This window comes from Salmo trutta, chromosome 21, assembly GCF_901001165.1.
Source record: "Salmo trutta chromosome 21, fSalTru1.1, whole genome shotgun sequence".
Taxonomy (NCBI): domain Eukaryota; kingdom Metazoa; phylum Chordata; class Actinopteri; order Salmoniformes; family Salmonidae; genus Salmo; species Salmo trutta.
The window spans coordinates 8934861-8953971 of NC_042977.1; the positions used below are offsets into that span (position 1 = coordinate 8934861).

General features: G+C 41.7%; 1 protein-coding gene and 1 long non-coding RNA gene across 4 annotated transcripts in view; both read right to left on the bottom strand.

Annotated features, from left to right (window-relative positions):
• Nucleotides 1-19111, bottom strand: part of LOC115156615 (fibroblast growth factor 12) — a 54828-nt gene that overhangs the window by 14210 nt on the left and 21507 nt on the right. For all 3 annotated transcript variants that reach the window (XM_029704117.1, XM_029704114.1, XM_029704116.1), the window contains one exon: nt 8367-8470. In XM_029704117.1, coding sequence (XP_029559977.1) covers nt 8367-8470 — 104 coding nt within the window. The remainder of the gene's footprint in view (nt 1-8366; nt 8471-19111) is intronic.
• LOC115156616 (uncharacterized) lies at nt 3860-5752 on the bottom strand. The gene is made up of 4 exons (XR_003868298.1): nt 5455-5752; nt 4572-4762; nt 4096-4376; nt 3860-3972 (listed from the first exon to the last, which is right to left on the bottom strand). It is a non-coding gene; the product is annotated as an uncharacterized LOC115156616 (long non-coding RNA).

Here is a 19111-nt window from a genome sequence, read left to right on the forward strand (position 1 = left end):
TGACAATGTGGAAGCCAAGCTTTGGCTAGAGCGGTGTAAGGCTCGCCGACATTGGACTCTGGAGTAGTGGAACGCACTCTCTGGAGTGATGAATCACGCTTCACCATCTGGCAGTCCGATGGACGAATCTGGGTTTGGCAGATGCCAGGAGAAAGCTACCTGCCCCAATGCATAGTGTCAACTGTAAAGTTTGATGGAGGAGGAATAATGGTCTGGGGCTGTTTTTCATGGTTTGGGCCCCTTAGTTTCAGTGAAGGGAAATCTTAACGCTACAGCATACAATGACATTCTAGACGATTCTGTGCTTCCAACTTTGTGGCAACAGTTTGGGGAAGGCCCTTTCTTGTTTCAAGCATGACAATGCCCCATGCACAAAGCAAGGTCCATACAGAAATGGTTTGTCGAGATTGCTGTGAAATAAGTTGACTGGCCTGCACAAAGCCCTGACCTCAACCCCACCGAACACCTTGGTATGAATTGGAACGCTGACTGTGAGCCAGGCCTAATAACCCAACATCAGTGCCCGACCTCACTAATGCTTTTGTGGCTGAATGGAAGCAAGTCCCTCCGACATCTGGTGGAAAGCCTTCCCAGAAGAGTGGAGGCTGTTATAGCAGCAAACGGGAGACCAACTCCATATTAATGAGTATGATCTTGGAATGAGATTTTCGACGAGCAGGTGTCCACATACTTTTGGTCATGTAGTGTAGCTTAGCATTAGCTCATCATAATCAGTACAACTTGCCAAAAAGTATTTTACACACATTGTATGTGTCCATTAAAATCTATGCAAGAATCGGAATGCATGACTTGTCACCCAATTCTTGAAAACGTGAAGAAAACTGTAAATACATTATGCTCTATACATACATACAGTATGCTCCACTAGAAATGACAACACAACAGAAAATAAGGCACTTAGGAACGCACACATGTCCAAAGTTATTATTTATAAGGAAAACAGCAATGAAGGCAATGTGAGCGGCAGCCATAAAATATGCTAGGGGGAAAGAGTTTGTGCTAGACTGCACAAATGTCTGCATACTTGATCTGCGGAAACACTGTGAAAGTGTTTGGGCTCTCCTCGAAAAGAGGAGTTGGTCCGGCTTAGTAAAGCCTCAAACAAAATTTGTCCACAACAGTGAAATGGGCTACTTCTACGTCAATTCATGAGGAGGCAGAACACACCTCAATTCAAACTGTTTTGAATTTGAAATTGACATGTTGAAACACAGCCTATAAATTATTAGCAGTCTTGGTTTGAGGGCAGCACGGGTTAACTGTCCGGTTCGGCTGTTTTGCCGAGGCCTCTGTGATCTGCGTTCTGCCACGTCATGCTAATTTCCCATGATGCATGTCTGGAGAGATGGGCCACTGTATATGGCTGCTCTCTGTTTAATTAAAATGGGTCTTTCAGCCACTACTGTAAAAGCCTTTATGGCTTCTGACAGATTCCTTATCCTCTTTGTGAAAGGGGAAAGATGTGTGCTCCGGCCTATAAAAGTGATGATGAAGGATTGTGTAGCAGAGCCTTAAAAGCTGCTGTTTGACACTGGGGTTAAAGTCTGTCTGGCTCCCAAGATGATGGTAATTGAATGTTATAACCTGACTGACGATAGAAATGCGGTTCCACTGTCACAAACTCTTTAAATTAGCTTTGCATTGAGTTCACGTTTGTTAAATTACTGTTTAATTCAACTGTAATGTAACGCACATGTGATGTACACAATAATCTGTGATCTGTATCTTTTAAGTTTAAATGTGTTTGTACTGGTTGGTGTGTATGTGGTCATTTATTTGTCTCTGTATATATATGGTGTATCTGTGATTGTGTGAGTATATTTGTAAAATTATTGGTGAATTTATGTATCTGTATGTGGGTGTACTAGCATCATGTGATTATAAATATTTTAGCATTCGTATCTCCAATTATGTATTTATATAAATTTGTGTGGATATGTGTGTGTACGTGCAGGCATACGTTTGTGTATGTGTATTTCTGTGAACTTGTTGAGACGTCTAAAGCCGAGCTACCCTCTCTGACAGACTCGTCACGGCTGAGCAGTGATCAGATGACCATTACAGCCGCACCACAAGTCCCTCAGCAGTCAGACACTCCTGGGGGACCACATACCCCTCTTCTCCCCGTACATAGTCTTTAACAGGATTAGAAAGTTGTGCTGCTGTCCGTTACGTAACCAATCTGAGATCCTCCTCTCTCTCTCTCTCTCTCTCTGCTGCACCACATTCCCACAAACGTGCTCAAGCCTCTCCCGTCAGTGCAGAGGCATGCATTCGTCACCAATGAGAACAGCTATCACGCACACAAACACGCACCCCAACCCCCCCACCCACAATTGAGTCCCACAAAAACATTGTCTCATCCTAAATTTAAAGAACGACTGAACTTCCTGATTTGGCCTTGTTTTGAAGTTTGGTCATTAATAAATGTTAGCGGCCATGACTGAAGCCAAACGAGAGTTGTCTTGTGGGTGTGGTTTGATGTGGGTGTTTCTTGGGTGTGTCTTTGCAACAAGGCAGTAGTGAGTACAGTGAGGTAAACTAAGCTAGCTTTGTTATGGAGAGAACGAAATGTTGAAGTGAAGGACTTCTTCCCTCCTGACTGACTTGTCATCTCAAGGTGGTCAGCTAATTCAGTTCTATGTGTAGGCTAAAGCCTGTGCTGACCTTATGTTTAGCCAAACTGACAGCAGCTAGCTAGTATAGCTTGGGGATAGCTGTAGCTGTCTAGCCTATCTAGCTGATATTTCTCTGTGAAATCAGTTAATGCAAGATAGCAAGAGCCAGTGTCTGGTATGCGTTTCATAAGACAATTGTTCTACAACACCTTGCTACCAAAATAGCTTGCAACTTAGTTTCAATGTTTCATCACTTCATGTAAAGACATGTTACTGTGGAAATGGTGTCAACTGTGAGTTCAATGCCCGGTCTTGAGTCAGCTCAGCTCTCCTACAACACTAGTTCTTTAACTGGCAGTTTTTCTCATCTTGTCTCTCCTTATGCCCGCTGTTAGATCTACTAATATCCCAACAGGTGTAGGCTACACGTCAACTTCGTACAAATATCGCCAAGCTTGAGTGTAGATACATTTATCAACAACAAAAAATGATGTGTGTTCGTGTTACATAGACAAAACTTTTTATGCTGTAAATATCATATTGCTGTGCTGATAAAGACAGTATGCCTACACTTACCTAGCAAATAAAAAAATGTTTATGTATTGTACAACTTCAGCGGTCTAACCAGAACTAGAATGGCATTCTATTTGTCTATTTGTCCAAATCTGACATGTACAGCTGTCTGGGTGAGGTTCTGTCCTCAAGTCTCCAGTGGGTGATGAAGTCCCTTCCATCTATGTCATGTTTTAGAAGTTTTGGACAGGTGCAGTCAGGGGACAGGAGAAGTGGAGTGCATGACACTCCGTCCTGGATATGACAAGAGTTTGCTTCAACCCATGGGTCCAGCAGGCCGAGTTCAATAACTACAGGCCGATGTGGAGGATGTCGCACTTCTCATACCACTCTGTAGGCTACTGACCAATTCAAAGCTTCCTCCAGGTTAGTAGCCTAATCACTAATATTAGAAGAGTGCAATTGCTGAACTTATTACATTTACATTTGATATTTTAGTCATTTAGCAGACGCTCTTATCCAGAGCCACTTACGTAGATAACCTTCGAGTGTAACAGTTCCATGTAGAATAAACCCTACTTCACATAACACTGTAGAAGCAGTGTTCTGCTAATATAACAACGTGCAAATATTATAAGTTTTTGTATGGTCCCCCCCCCCCATTGATAGTACAGTCCGATTCAATAATAACAAAAGACCACAACAAGTAATAGATATCTTGTATAATTTGAATGCTGGGTGCAACATCTATGTCTCTCCCATTCAGACATCAGTATCAACCTGAGGACTCCATTTCAAAAGCATCTCTTCTGTCCTCCATCTGTAGTAAAACAAGGATGAGTTGATGAGTGACATGTATTGAAAGAGTGATATTACTAAATACTTGTGATGTACTATCTTATTACTTATCGACTTTTGTCCCTTCTGAGGTGTTTGCCAATACCTGATGTCCATGGCAGCGTAGATCTGCTCCAGGTCCCTCTTGTCACAGATACTTGTCATAAAGGAGCCTGACTTAGGCTCCTATATCTGACCCAGCTCGTATATCACAGAGGGAGGGAGAGAGAAAGTCTGTCACCATACAGTCATGGAAGCCAAACACGATTGAACACAGCCAATTCACAAGGGACACGTGCCAGCTTGGCGTTGACTGGTTGACATTACTCACTCAGGCCCAGGAGTAGTCCATTGACACAGTGGAAGGGGGCACCTCCTTACAACATACTGTACACAAATCAAATCAAATTTTATTTGTCACATGCGGTGAATAAAACATGTGTAGACCTTACTTACAAGCCCTTAATTAACCAACAATGCAGTTGATTAAATAGAGTTAAGAAAATATTTACTAAATAAACTAAAGTGAAGAAAAATAATTATAAAAACAATAATGAGGCTATATACAGGGGGTACCGGTACCGAGTCAATGTACGGGGGTACAGGTTCAGCAGTCTTAAGCGTAGAAGCTGTTATGGAGCCTTTGGTACCGCTTGCCGTGTGGTAGCAGAGAGAACGGTCTATGACTTGAGTGGCTGGAGTCTTTGACTGGTGTGTGGTCACTGCCTCAGCCTTCTGTAACAGCTCCTGATATGGTAGGTTTTGTACGTAGCCTGTGAATGAAATAAAATATCATCAATAAACATTTAGCGAGAAAAATAACTTACTTTAGTTTGGAAGTAATTTATATGCTAATAGAGGGGCTGTCACGACAAAATAGATTAAGGCCGGTGATGCTGACAGTTAATATGCAACCAACTGTGTACTTTTCTGAATGCTTGCTGACAGAGCCATAGCTATATTTATTTTTGCCCTAGAAAATCCACAATCAACTTTTATGAGAACAGGCATGTTGTTTTGGGTTAGCAGACAAAGACCCCAAATGCTAGCTAGCTAACTCTTGCAAATCTGGGTAAGTTATCAAAATCTTTGCCTGAGTTGAAATGAGTTGGCCAGCCAGCTAACGTTAACTAGCCAGTTCGAGTTAAAACATTACTGAAAGCAAGCTTGTTATATCCTCTGATTAGCTAGTATCCAAGTGCCTGCCCTGTATTGACCCTAAATGCCAATGGGCTACAGTTAGCTGTTGTTAGCAAGGTAGCTAGCTAACGTGAGCTGCCCATCTTCCTCTGACAAGCTACATTACACGTTAGCTTTATGTATTTAGCTAGCTACAGTACAGTATCATTCCTCTTTCATCTGTGGTGTCATAGCTAGTCTGGCTCGCTAGCGTTATCAAATAATGTTGTATAACCAAACGTCGCTACTAGCTAGTACCAGCTATCTACTTTGCTAAAGTACTCACCAACACCAGTGGTTTCACGGTTGACATGCGGCAGAAGTGACCGTGTCGGAGGTCATCCATTCCTGGCCATTTGGCAAGATTGTTGAAATGCATTGGAAGTTTGCATCAACTTTATGGAAGGTAATTGTCCCTCCAATTTGCCGAGTGAAATGTGCGTGTGTGGCACCCATATGCAAACTTGGAAACAAATGTCCACATGGCAGCTGGAGAAAGACCACAATGTGTTTTCTCTGGGCAATTGGGCCTCATCGGCAAAAGTGGGCATGCACAGTTGAAGTCGGAAGTTCACATACACTTAGGTTGGAGTCATTACAACTCGTTTTTCAACCACTCCACAGCTTTCTTGTTAACAAACTATAGTTTTGGCAAGTCGGTTAGGACCTTGTGCATGACACAATTAATTTTTCCAGCAATTGTTTACAGACAGATTACTCACTTATAATTCACTGTATCACAATTCCAGTGGGTCAGAAGTTTACATACACTAAATTGACTGTGCCTTTAAACAGCTTGAAAAATGCCAGAAAATTATGCCATGGCTTTAGAAGCTTCTGAGAGGCTAATTGACATCATTTGAGTCAATTGGAGGTGTACCTGTGTATGTATTTCAAGGCCTACCTTCAAACTCAGTCAGTGCCTCTTTGCTTGACATCATGGGAAAATCAAAAGAAATTAGCCAAGACCTCAGAAAAACAATTGTAGACCTCCACAAGTCTGGTTCATCCTTGGGAGCAATTTCCAAATGCCTGAAGGTACCACGTTCATCTGTACAAACAATAGTACACAAGTATAAACACCATAGGACCACGCAGTCGTCATACCGCTCAGGAAGGAGACGCATTCTGTCTCCTAGAGATAGGTGAGAAAAGTGCAAATCAATCCCAGATCAACAGCAAAGGACCTTGTGAAGATGCTGGAGGAAACGGGTACAAAAGTATCTGTATCCACAGTAAAATGAGTCCTATATCGACATAACCTGAAAGGCCGCTCAGCAAGGAAGATGACACTGCTCCAAAACCACCATAAAAAAAAAGCCAGACTACGGTTTGCAACTGCACATGGGGACAAAGATCGTACTTTTTGGAGAAATGTCCTCTGGTCTGATGAAACAAAAATAGAACTGTTTGGCCATAATGACCATCATTATGTTTGGAGGAAAAAGGGGGAGGCTTGCAAGCCGAAGAACACCATCCCAACCGTGAAGCACGGGGGTGGCAGCATCATGTTGTGGGGGTGATTTGCTGCAGGAGGGACTGGTGCACTTCCCAAAATAGATGGCATCATGAGGGGGGGAATTATGTGGATATATTGAAGCAACATCTCAAGACATCAGTCAGGAAGTTAAAGCTTGGTCGCAAATGGGTCTTCCAAATGGACAATGACCCCAAGCATACTTCTAAAGTTGTGGCTTAAGGACAACAAAGTCAAGGTATTGGAGTGGCCATCACAAAGTCCTAACCTCAATCCCATAGAAAATCTGTGGGAAGAACTGAAAAAGCGTGTGCGAGCAAGGATGCCTACAAACCTGACTTAGTTACACTAGCTCTGTCAGGAGGAATGGGCCCAAAATTCCCCGAACTTATTGTGGGAAGCTTGTGGAAGGCTACCCAAAACGTTTGACCCAAGTTACACAATTTAAAGGCAAAGCTACCAAATACTAATTGAGTGTATGCAAACTTCTTGCCCACTGGGAATGTGATGAAAGAAATAAAATCAGAAATAAATCATTCTCTCTACTATTATTCTGACATTTCACATTCTTAAAATAAAGTGGTGATCCTAACTGACCTAAGACAGGGAATTTTTACTTAGATTAAATGTTAGGAATTGTGAAAAGCTGAGTTTAAATGTATTTGGCTGAGGTGTATGTAAACTTTCAACTTCAACCCTCCAGTAAGTCGTGACCAACTCACTTACAAACTCTGTTTTGGATGAGACTGACTTCATAACCAAATCTATCCTATTTACACTTTGTAGTCAATTTTGAGACGAGGGCTTCCTGAGTAGCGCAGCGGTCTAAGGACACTGCATCGCAGTACTAGAGGCGTCACTACAGATCTGGCCGCGACCAGGAGACCCATGAGGCAGCGCACAATTGGCCCAGCATTGTCTGGGTTAGGGGAGGGTTTGGCCGGCCAGGATTTCCTTGTCCCATCGCACTCTAGCGACTCCTGTGGCGGGCCGGGCATGCACGCTGCACGTCAGCATGCACGCTGACACGGTCGCCAGTTGGACGGTGTTTCCTCCGACTCATTGGTGCGGCAGGCTTCCGGGTTAAGAGAGCAGTGTGTCAAGAAGCAGTGCAGCTTGGCAGGGTCGTGTTTCAGAGGACGCATGGCTCTCGACCTTCGCCTCTCCCGAGTCCGTACGGGAGTTGCAGTGATGGGACAAGACTGTACCAGTTGGATATCACAAAATTGGTGAGAAAAAATTATAATAATAAAAACCTTTTTTAAATAAATAAATTTGACACAAGAATAAATGTTTCTGACACATATCGATGCCACATAGGCAGTTGTCAAAACGAGAAGTTTGATTTTAGGGGCAGTTAGTATTTTTTTATAAAGTGAAACCCGTTTTTGCATTAAGTGCATGCACGGTACTAGAAAGAAACATTGAACAAGGTAGCAATTATTGCACAATAAAACAAGTGTTTTACACAGCTCCACACAAAAATACAGAAATTGAAATACGTATGAATGTAGAATGAATGTGGCCAATGTGTACCAATGTGGTACAATGAAGGAAAACATTTTACAAATCAAAACAAGAACAACAAATACAAAAACATACGCATGCACACTGCACAACATTAGCATGTATTCATACACACACAAAAAGACACGCATGGACTCATAAACAAACACGCACAAACACACATACACACGCCTGTGAGAGGCGGTGGCTCTTACTGAGCTGTAGAGGAATCCTTCTCCGTTCATTCCAATGTAGAGGCCGGCCTTCACCCCTTGGATGGCCACCACCCTCAGACCCACAGGAATTAGATTAAAGAGGGCTGAGAGAGAGAGATTGAGAGAGAGAGAGCGAGAGAGAGAAAATACAGATATTACTCATCTGAGACCTTTTGACCTTGCACTTTTAGTATTTAACTTTTTCCTGTGAACGGCCTGCTGTGCGCAATTATAACTGAATTACCCAGGAGATGTATCCCACTTCTGACACCAGTGTGACCTAACTGATGTTGCTGTATGACACCTCTTAAAGTGGGGTTTTTGAACAGTGGCTGACATTGCAGTTATACAGCGTGTATTTTCCTTCTGAGGCAGAATTCCCTCTGAAGTGGGCACTCCTTTTGAAGTGTTCCCTGAGAGCAAATATATGACAAAACGTGGACATCCCTCTCTCAGGTGGACTCTTTCCTAAAGTGGACTTCCTCTAGTGGTGGATTTCCATGTCGAGTGGTTAGGGATACAGCACGAGCACTAAGAAGATTGTTAAGTGGTGACGGAATCAGATAAAGCTCAGATAAAGCTCACAGGGATTAGAGAGGTGCCAACACACGTCTGTCCGCCCAGCAGGTTCAATTTCACTCAATAAAAATCGACATGCCGCTTTCGCCTAGCTATAGTATAAATTGTCCCCTGAGGATCTCCAGGCAGGAGGTACACTTACACTGAAAAGGCTTTGTTGGATCTTTCAGCTACTGTACTCTGGGCCCAATGTGGCGGGGTTGTCCAGCATCTCATAGTTTCCTTTCTTTTCCATTTTCTTGCTCTCTCTTTCATTCATCCATCACTCGGTTGCACTTTCTGACGGAGACCTCTGTTGCTTTGATGACAAAACCAAGCTGACAGACAACAGCTAAAGCTGGCCTAATCTGCCATATGCGAGTGTAAAAAGATTTCCAGAAATATTCATTCATCAAAAGGGCAGACAAATGTGTCAAAGTGACTCAAGAACACCAACTCCTAGGAATGTCAGCCCTCTGAAGGAGCTGTAATCGGCCAAGGCGAATCCAAAAGGGAAGGTAAGCCTGTTTGATGCTCTAATATGGGCTCGGTAGATAATACAACTCCGGGACAGTTTAGAAAGTGCTGGGCTGTGCAAATGGGAAGGGCAGTTCCTATAATCCTAAGAGACATCCTTTGGGTGAAATTTGGTGGGAGGAAGTGGGGGGCTTACTGGGACAGATAGAGAAGGCTCTCTCAGCTACACTAACAGCTAATGCTAAACAAGAGCATTAGCCATGGAGATGATAGAGCAGGCGAAGAACTAGCACTGTATATAGAGTTGGTATTCCATAACCAGCGATGTCTTCATGAGCCTCAATTTGTGCAGGTACTTATAGAGGAGCGATCAACCGAATACGCGATGAAATTAGTGTCGGGTTGCTGACTCAAAATTGAACACAGATGTTAATGAATTTAATGGTGGTTTCCAGCACTCTCTTGCAATTGTGTACTAACCTACCAGTCAATCATATAACCAATTAGACGCCCACTCAGTACTGTAACTGCAGTCTCCTTTACCCTAAACCAGCTTTATCAACCCACCAACAAATATCATGACATTTACAAACAAAATGCCTAATTTTGGATAATTAAACAAAATGTTTTGTATTTGTGCATGCATTCCTCCTGTTCTCTGAAATCAACAGTTTATCCTTGTCAGATTTGCCTTCAGCTTGCTGCCTAAAGAATAAGCATGGATCATTCTTTATTGGAGGAAAATTAGAGGCCAAAGAAATGTAATTGAAATGTCTGTTTGGTTTCACCATCACACCTAGTATGCAGTTAGAGTTTTTTCCGCTGATGCCAAAAATACAACCAAACCGACTCCTGAAAGTAAATTATTCCTGCCATCTCGGCATCACATAATGTAGCAGAGGTCAGGAGGTCGAGCAGTTCAAGGGTGGAGGTAATCTATTATTCTAATAATCCATCACACAGATCCATAGGTCCTGAATGCCAAGCATTCACTTTCCATTTCTCTCCCTCTCGATCTCTCATCTCTCAACCTCCTCCCTCCCTTCCCTACATGCCTATTAGTAACTATTGCTCAACAGTTCTCCAGCTCTCTTTTACTGTATTCCAAAATGTTCTATCCTTCCCCCAATGGGAAAAACAGACATCATGGTCACGTTGTATAGTGGTTGTCTAGGGAAAGGTTTTTAGCAAGCAGTTTTTATCTGGTTGTAATCTGGATATCTAACCAGATAACAACCAAAATATGACGTCTTTACAATGACAATTTGAATAATTTGATTTCATCATGGCAAAAATGCATCTTTACCTGGTTTTGAAAGAGACCACAATGTAAAAAATGACCCATCCAAAAATACCTCAATTGGTTACTAGTAAATGAGTTTGTCTTTCCCAATTGAAAGACACTACATTTGTTGAAACCAATTTTATGATTCAATGTCAACAGTTAGATTTGATTATTAACAAACCTATATTTCAAGTTCAACTTTTCCCCTTTGGTTAAACCTAATAAATAACAAACACAGACTAATATTTCATGTAAATACAAACCATCTTGTTTTTACTTTGGAATGAAATACATTCCCTGTAAACTAAGTTTATTCAACAACTTGAAAAATTGTAATAATAAAATATAATATTATTTACAGAAGACCTTCACATTTAGCAAGTACAATATCATAACCAAGCAAAGGCTACCTTAACACAGAAACCTTATCAGGCTCTTTAGTATAAAATAACAACCTGAAAGCCGCACTCCAAATTAGCCATGCCTCCAACTCCTCTGATAGGCTGCCGCCACTACATTGCCCCCACCTATATTCAACGCACATGCGCAAGGTGTTGAAAGCAACTTAGAAGTGTTCATTCAATAAAACAAATCACATTGATCTGACAAAATCATAATTTGATTTCAGAAAAATTGAATAGAAGGTTGAATGAACCAAAGTGCAATTTTCAATCATTCCAATCAGTAAAAGCACTTCAGATGAACAACAGTGCAGTTGGTTGCAATCTGGTTATACAATAACTTCTTAAACAGAAATGATAGCATTAAGACATCATGAGCCAGCTAGGCCAGGTTTTTCCTCTCCTTTCCTCTCTGTGTCGTCTTCAGTCTGTCTCTGAGCATGAAGCTTCTTGCAGAGGGAATTATTAATTTGGTACAAATGGAGAAGGAGGTATTTTTAGTTCTATATACTGAATTATTTACTGCAGTTTACTGCACTCCTCCATCCCTGGGCCAGCATTACTGGGTATTGAGAAGATTTCCCAGATACCACTGACCCAAACCACACTGTAATGGAAAACGGTCATTTATACGGTAATTTGGGGTATTATCAACAGTAAAATACTCAGAAATGTTTTACTGCAGCATACTGTAAATTATGGTGCATTGTGGGATAATGCTGTGGGTGGGGAAAGAATTGCTGTATTTCGAATGGTACACAAAAAAAAAATACTGGAAGCAAGTGACCTGTAAGTTACTGTAAAAAAAGGTACAGTATGTTACTAAATTCCAAATAAACTTGCTTTGTAAGAGGTATTTATTCCTATGTGGTTTTAGAGCCCCATCAATTGTAAAATATATAGGGGACACATTGGAGTGGCAGCAAGTCTCAAATGGTTGAGCATTTTGTCATGGCCTTTTTGTCTGTTTTGCCCTGTAGTTGCTGCCAGTTTGGAAGCTTTTGTTAAGGCCTCTAGAAGTGTAAGTGATATAAAACACAAAATATTCATTAAGATCACTTTATTGGTCAATTGCACACAAGGTCCAACTGAAATTTAACTTCCGCTTAAAAATAGACACGCATATATATGTATGTTTTGAAGAGGTGTGGCCACACAGGGAGCTGTTGTTGTGGGGGGTTAGGTACCTTGCTCAAGGACACAACGGCAAGCAACGGAATCTAGGATTTGATACAACTCACTTCCCAAAAGATTTTTTGGGGAAACTTTCCAAACTGAAGTAGTTTGATGCTGATCTACTTATCTGGGCGCTAATTACAGTAAACTACAGTGAAATGCAAACCCCTCCTCTCAATGAATTTCATTAATTAATTCTGATTATTTTTACCATAAAATACAGTCAATTCTATGGTGTTGTACTGTGTGTCATCACACAGTACTTGCTTTGATACTGTATTTATATTACAGTAGGTGTACTGTAATATGAAACACATAATTTTACATGCCACTGAGCTGCCTATAACTTGCTGTCAAATTCACGGAAAACCCTTTTCAGTGCAGCATCACTCCTAGAACACTGCAACAGTTCTGTTCCCAATAACTCATTTAAAGGACCCCCCAGAGGAAGTTGTCGCCACTATTTCAACATAATTTCCTGTCCTAGAGATGAAATGCATGTTTAGGTTCCACCTCCGAAGAATGACGAAGGCTACTTATACACATTCAAGAATTAGGTGTGGTAATTTACCAGTGGAGTTGATGAACATCAACTAATAGGGCAAGCTAGCATGCTAACCTTATCTAGATAGCTAATTAGCTATTTTGCTAACCTTATGTAGCTAGCTAATGTTATCTGTTGTTGGATATAAAAAAATGTACTACACCGTATTCAAAAGATTAGCCAGCTGGCTCTATGGATGGTTCTGGAGCTGGATTTGTCATAAGCATTGATTTAGGGAGAACATTGCCACAGATGGCAACCACTGTCCTATCTTTGACTTCGCCATCTATTGTTTTCTCCAAAGTTTTGTCATCTTCATTACGGCCACGAATCTAGCATAGAAATAGGTATAAATAATAAAATGAAGCGCTGGTAATATGGAAAGATAGCTGATATGCGTTTTTCTACATTGTAATGGACCGCGGTACAGCTGCGGTACAGCAAAGCCAAGTCAGCCCGTGCTCATGACTCATGGTTCTTACAAATGATAGGCTACAATGACTTTGCTCATGATCATGCACGCCACAAATGACACATAACTAACTGAAAGTTCCTTCTTCTTCTTTGGTATTATGGCAATCCGCAAACAGATGTTATAGGTGCAGGCTGCCACCTACTATATTGGCTGTGTATCAGCCTACTATTCTGTATTATAAACGGGGTGGTTTGAGCACTAAATGTTGATTGGCTGTGGTATATCAGACCGTATACCACGGGTATGAAAAAACATTTACGTTTACTGCTCTAATTACGTTGGTAACCAGTTTATAATAGCAATAAGACACCTCGGGGGTTTGTGATATACTGTATGGCCAATATACCATGGCTAAGGGCTGTGTCCACGTCCGTGTTGCGTCGTGCGTAAGAACAGCACTTAGCCGTGCTATATTGCCAATATACCACACCTCCTCGGGCCTTATTGCTTAAGTATGAATTCATTACACTTTGTGCAAAATTACCAACTATCCCTGCAACCATTGAAACCTCACCACTATTCCACTACTTTGGCCCTATCTGATCCTACTCCAGGCCAGCAGCCTGGGAGGACGGGACACTGTCGTTCAAAACATATTTTCTGCAGTAAAATCTCGTACACCCTGTGGAGACCCATCATTCAGGGCAGGTAGGGCAAATACAATAAAAAATAAAATATATACACAACCAGTCAAAAGTTTTAGAACACCTACTAATTCAAGGGTTTTTCTATTTCTTTCTATTATTATTTTAAAAAATGTACCCCCTTTTTCTCCCCAATTTCGTGGTATCCAATTGGTTGTTACAGTCTTGTCCCATCGCTGCAAGTTCCGTACAGACTCGGGAGAGGCGAAGGTCGAGAGCCGTGCGTCCTCCAAAACACAACCCAGCCAAGCCGCACTGCTTCATGACACAATGCCCACTTAACCCGGAAGCCAGCCGCACCAATGTGTCGGAGGAAACACCGTACACCTGGCGACCGCGTCAACGTGCATTGCTCCTGGCAAGCCAAAGGAGTCGATAGTGCGCGAGGGGACAAGAACATCCCTGCCGGCCAAACCCTCCCCTAACACGGAACCCAAACCGGCTGCACGCATGCGCCATCGTGCACCATCGTGCATAAATGTATTTTATCCCCCCTCACCAAAGGTGATCACGACACGTAGGTTAAAATATCAAAACAAACTCTAAAACAATAACATTAATTTGGGGACAGGTCGAAAAGCATTAAACATTTATGGCAATTTAGCTAGCTAGCTTGCACTTGCTAGCTAATTTGTCCTATTTAGCTAGCTTGCTGTTGCTAGCTAATTTGTCCTGGGATATAAACATTGAGTTGTTATTTTACCTGAAATGCACAAGGTCCTCTACTCTGACAATTAATCCACACATAAAACGGTCAACCAAATCATTTCTAGTCATCTCTCCTCCTTCCAGGCTTTATCTTCTCTGGACTTTATATTGCGATTGGCAACTTTCAGAAATTAGGTGCATTACCACCACCGATCTTGTTTGTCTTTCAGTCACCTACGTGGGTATAACCAATGAGGAGATGGCACGTGGGTACCTGCTTCTATAAACCAATGAGGAGATGGGAGAGGCAGGACTTGCAGCGCGATCTGCGTCACAAATAGAACTGACTTCTATTTTAGCCCTTGGCAACTCAGACGCTCGTTGACGCGCGCGAGCAGTGTAATAATTGAATAATATAGATTTCTAAATGTATTTTGCAATGCGAGCGCACGGCGTAGTCAGCCTGTAACCCGGACGACATTGGGCCAATTGTGCACGGCCCCATGGGTCTCCCAGTCACGGCCGGCTGCGACAGAGCCTGGATTCGAACTAGGATCTCTATTGGCACAGATAGCACTGCGATGCAGTGCCTAAAACCACAGTGCCACTCGAGATGCAAGTGTTTTTCTTTATTTGTACTATTTTCTACATTGTAGAATAATAGTGAAGACATCAAAACTATGAAATAACACATGGAATCATGTAGTAACCAAAAAAGTGTTAAACAAATCAAAACATATTTGAGATTCTTCAAATAGCCACCCTTTGCCTTGATGACAGCTTTGCACACTCTTGGCATTCTCTCAACCAGCTTCACGAGGTAGTCACCTGGAATGCATTTAAATTAACAAGTGTGCCTTGTTAAAAGTTCATTTGTGGAATTTCTTTCCTTAATACGTTTGGTAGTGGTGGAAAACAGAAGATAGCTCTATTTGGTAAAAGACCAAGTCCATATTATGGCAAGAACAGCTCAAATAAGCAAAGAGTCCATCATTACTTTAAGACATGAAGGTCAGTCAATACGGAAAGTTTCAAGAACTATGAAAGTTTATTTAAGTGCAGTCGCAAAAACCATCAAGCACTATGAAACTGGCTCTCATGAGAAACTGGCTCTCAAGTCTAAGTCCTTAGTAAGGGTAACATTGAACATTTATACCCTTTGGGTCCTGCCATAGAGTTACATTAGAAGAGCCCTTGAGCCAAGAAGCCAAGAAGGCTCAAGGTCATTGGCCACAGATAAAATTACATCAAATCACGTTATATGTACAGTAGCTGATCATGTCAACATCTTACTTTCAAAATCTTAGCTAGCAGTCATCATCATGAATCAAGTCGACAATCTACTGGCAAATCCTTTTTAATCCTTGTCAAATGAAGAGAAATAATGACGAGAAATAATAGATAAAATGTATCGGTGCTCATCGGCCATCGGACATAAACATTACACAACAAATTGGAAATCGCATATTCAACAATGAGTGGTTTGGAAGGAATCAGTGTTATTTGACGTGTATCTTTTTTGACACGCAAAGACCCAAACTGGTTCACTCTAATAATTTGGTTTATTTTCACCTCTTAATTTCGCCTACTGTTCTAACTTGGTGGTGCACATGTAGCCTATAACCTGTTTTAGAGAAATGTAATCATCGAAAATGAGCTTTCATTGTCTGCTTATATGCCCCCTTTATTTATCCTATGGTTCTGATTGGTGTACAGGGAGTACACTGGAAGAACGGCCCATGTTCTGAATTCTGTCCCTGTACATTTCAAAAGTGCTGAACAAATAGTTATACTGACTACGTCCGTCATCACTCGCTCATTAATGTCTTCATCGAAATTACAGTTTGCCTCTTATCCGCTTGTCGTCCCCTTATGCCATAGTTTGTACATCTCAATTGTCAGTAGAAACCACATTTGTTTAAGCAAGTCTGCCATATCAGCTATGTTTTTTTAAAGGCAGTAAATAAGGATGAATGAACTGTTTCGCTGCCAGACAAGGCTCCGCTAGGTGTAGCAGTGGTAAGGTGTTGGGACAGCTGTTGGGACTCTGCTGTTGGGACAGCTTTATGTAGGCCCTAACCGTTTGTCACCGTTATAGTGCAATTAATGTATTGTTTAGTGTTGTGTTGTGTAGTGGCTATGCTGGCACGCATCCCACATATTTTTTTTTGCCCCACCAAGATTTATCTGCTAAAATCGCCACTGCGTACACCCAAGTACTTCTCTGCAGCTTCCACCACAACATCTATCCTCTGTGATTTACGTTCCAGTCCTGCGGTACAATTGACAACCGTGGCCATGAATGCCAAAAAAACAACCTTACTGAAGCACGTTATTCCTATCACTCTCTATTGGCCTCGGTCTACTCACAGGTAGCCTCTTAAGATCCCTCACCCTGGACCCATCTTTCTCTACTACTCTCTTCACTGCCTCATCATAAGACACCTTCTGTACTACTCTGATCCTGGAATCCTCAACCTGCCTTTCTCTCACTGGACAACTCTGATCTCCAGCACCATGGGAACCGCTACAGTTTACACACACAACTTTTCTCACATCTAGGAAACTCCCTCATACACACTGCTGCCACATGACTATAAGCTTGACACAACAACGTCATGGATTCGAGACAAAAGCTCTCACGGGATAACTGACCCATCCTAACTTAACTTTATCTGAACTCAGTAGTACAGATAGTGTCTTCTCTGTTTCACCACACTCTCCACTGGGTCTGCGTCGCACCAAACGGCGGGTGTCACAGACACTGCGAAATCCTCAACACTTAACACCACTCCAGTTATCACTCCTTTCAGCAGAGCCCTGCTCCAGAGAGGAAAGAAAGTCACAGTTCTTGTCCTATAAGTTCCTTGAATGTTCTTTTGCATGTGCCTTTTCAATATCTGGATAGACACTTTTTTCTAGCTAACGTTACACCAATCAAAGCAGTGGAGCGTGTAGTGAAGAATAACTTTTGTGGTCAGAACCATTCATCTTGGGGCGATGGGGGGAGATGGTTTGCAAAATGCTATCATCTCACGCAATTACACAATTGATAAAATTGTTATATACACTACCGTTCTAAAGTTTGGGGTCACTTAGAAATGTCCCTGTTTTCGAAACATAAGCACATTTTTTTTGTACATTAAAATAACATAAAATTGATGCCAGCATCCCGGAGTTGCCTCTTCACTGTTGACGTTGGGACTGGTGTTTTGCAGGTGCTATTTAATGGAGCTGCCAGTTGAGGACTTGTGAGGCGTCTGTTTCTCAAACTAGACACTCTAATGTACTTGTCCTCTTGCTCAGTTGTGCACCGGGGCCTCCCACTCCTCTTTCTATTCTGGTTAGATCCAGTTTGCGCTGTTCTGTGAAGGGAGTAGTACACAATGTTGTACGAGATCTTCAGTTTCTTGGCAATTTCTTGCATGGAATAGCCTTCATTTCTCAGAACATGAATAGACTGACGAGTTTCAGAAGAAAGTTCTTTGTTTCTGGCCATTTTGAGCCTGTAATCGAACCCACAAATGCTGATGCTCCAGATATTCAACTAGTCTAAAGAAGGCCAGTTTTATTGCTTCTTTAATCAGAACAACAGTTTTCAACTGTGCTAACATAATTGAAAAAGGGTTTTCTAATGATCAAGTAGCCTTTTAAAATGATGAACTTGGATTAGCTAACACAACGTGACATTGGAACACAGGAGTGATGGTTGCTGATAATGGACCTCTGTACGCCTATGTAGATATTCCATTAAAAATGTAGCCGTTTCCAGCTAAATTAGTCATTTACTACATTAACCATGTCTACACTGTATTTCTGATCAATTTGATTGTATTTTAAATGTACAACATTTTTTGCTTTTCTTTCAAAAACATGGACATTTTTAAGTGACCCCAAACTTTTGAAGGTAGTGTATGTATGTATGTATGTATATATATATATATATAGAGTACCAGTGAAAAGTTTGGACACACCTACTCATTCAAGGGTTTTTCTTTATTTTTACTATTTTCTAAATTGTGGAATAACAGTGAAGACATCAAAACTATGAAATAACACATATGGAATCATGTAGTAACCAAAAAACCGTTAAACAAATATATTTTAGATTCTTCAAAGTAGCCACCCTTTGCCTTTATGACAGCTTTGCACACTCTTGGCATTCTCTCAACTACGGTTCCTAGAGGGCAAAGTAATCCTTGAGTAGCGCCACTGGCCCCTAGGAAGCTGTTGTTCGTCCGACATAAATACTGATCCTGGGGCTTACCCTATTCCTGAGGGATTGTTCACAATGCAGAGACTGTTACCCCCTGAGAAACTTTCCTCCAGGGTGACTCCTTTAGGGAAAGCTGTTTCTTCACTGTGACAAGGTTCCTAGGGAGACACTGTAAAGATTACTGCTTCGGTGCATGGTAAACTGATTTGGAGAGAGCGACCACTGTAAAAGTGGAAGGAATTGACTCGTGGAATGATCCTTTGGACCAGATTTCTCCTGAGAATGAAGTTCCTTCGATTGGATTTATTCCCCGCCATGAAC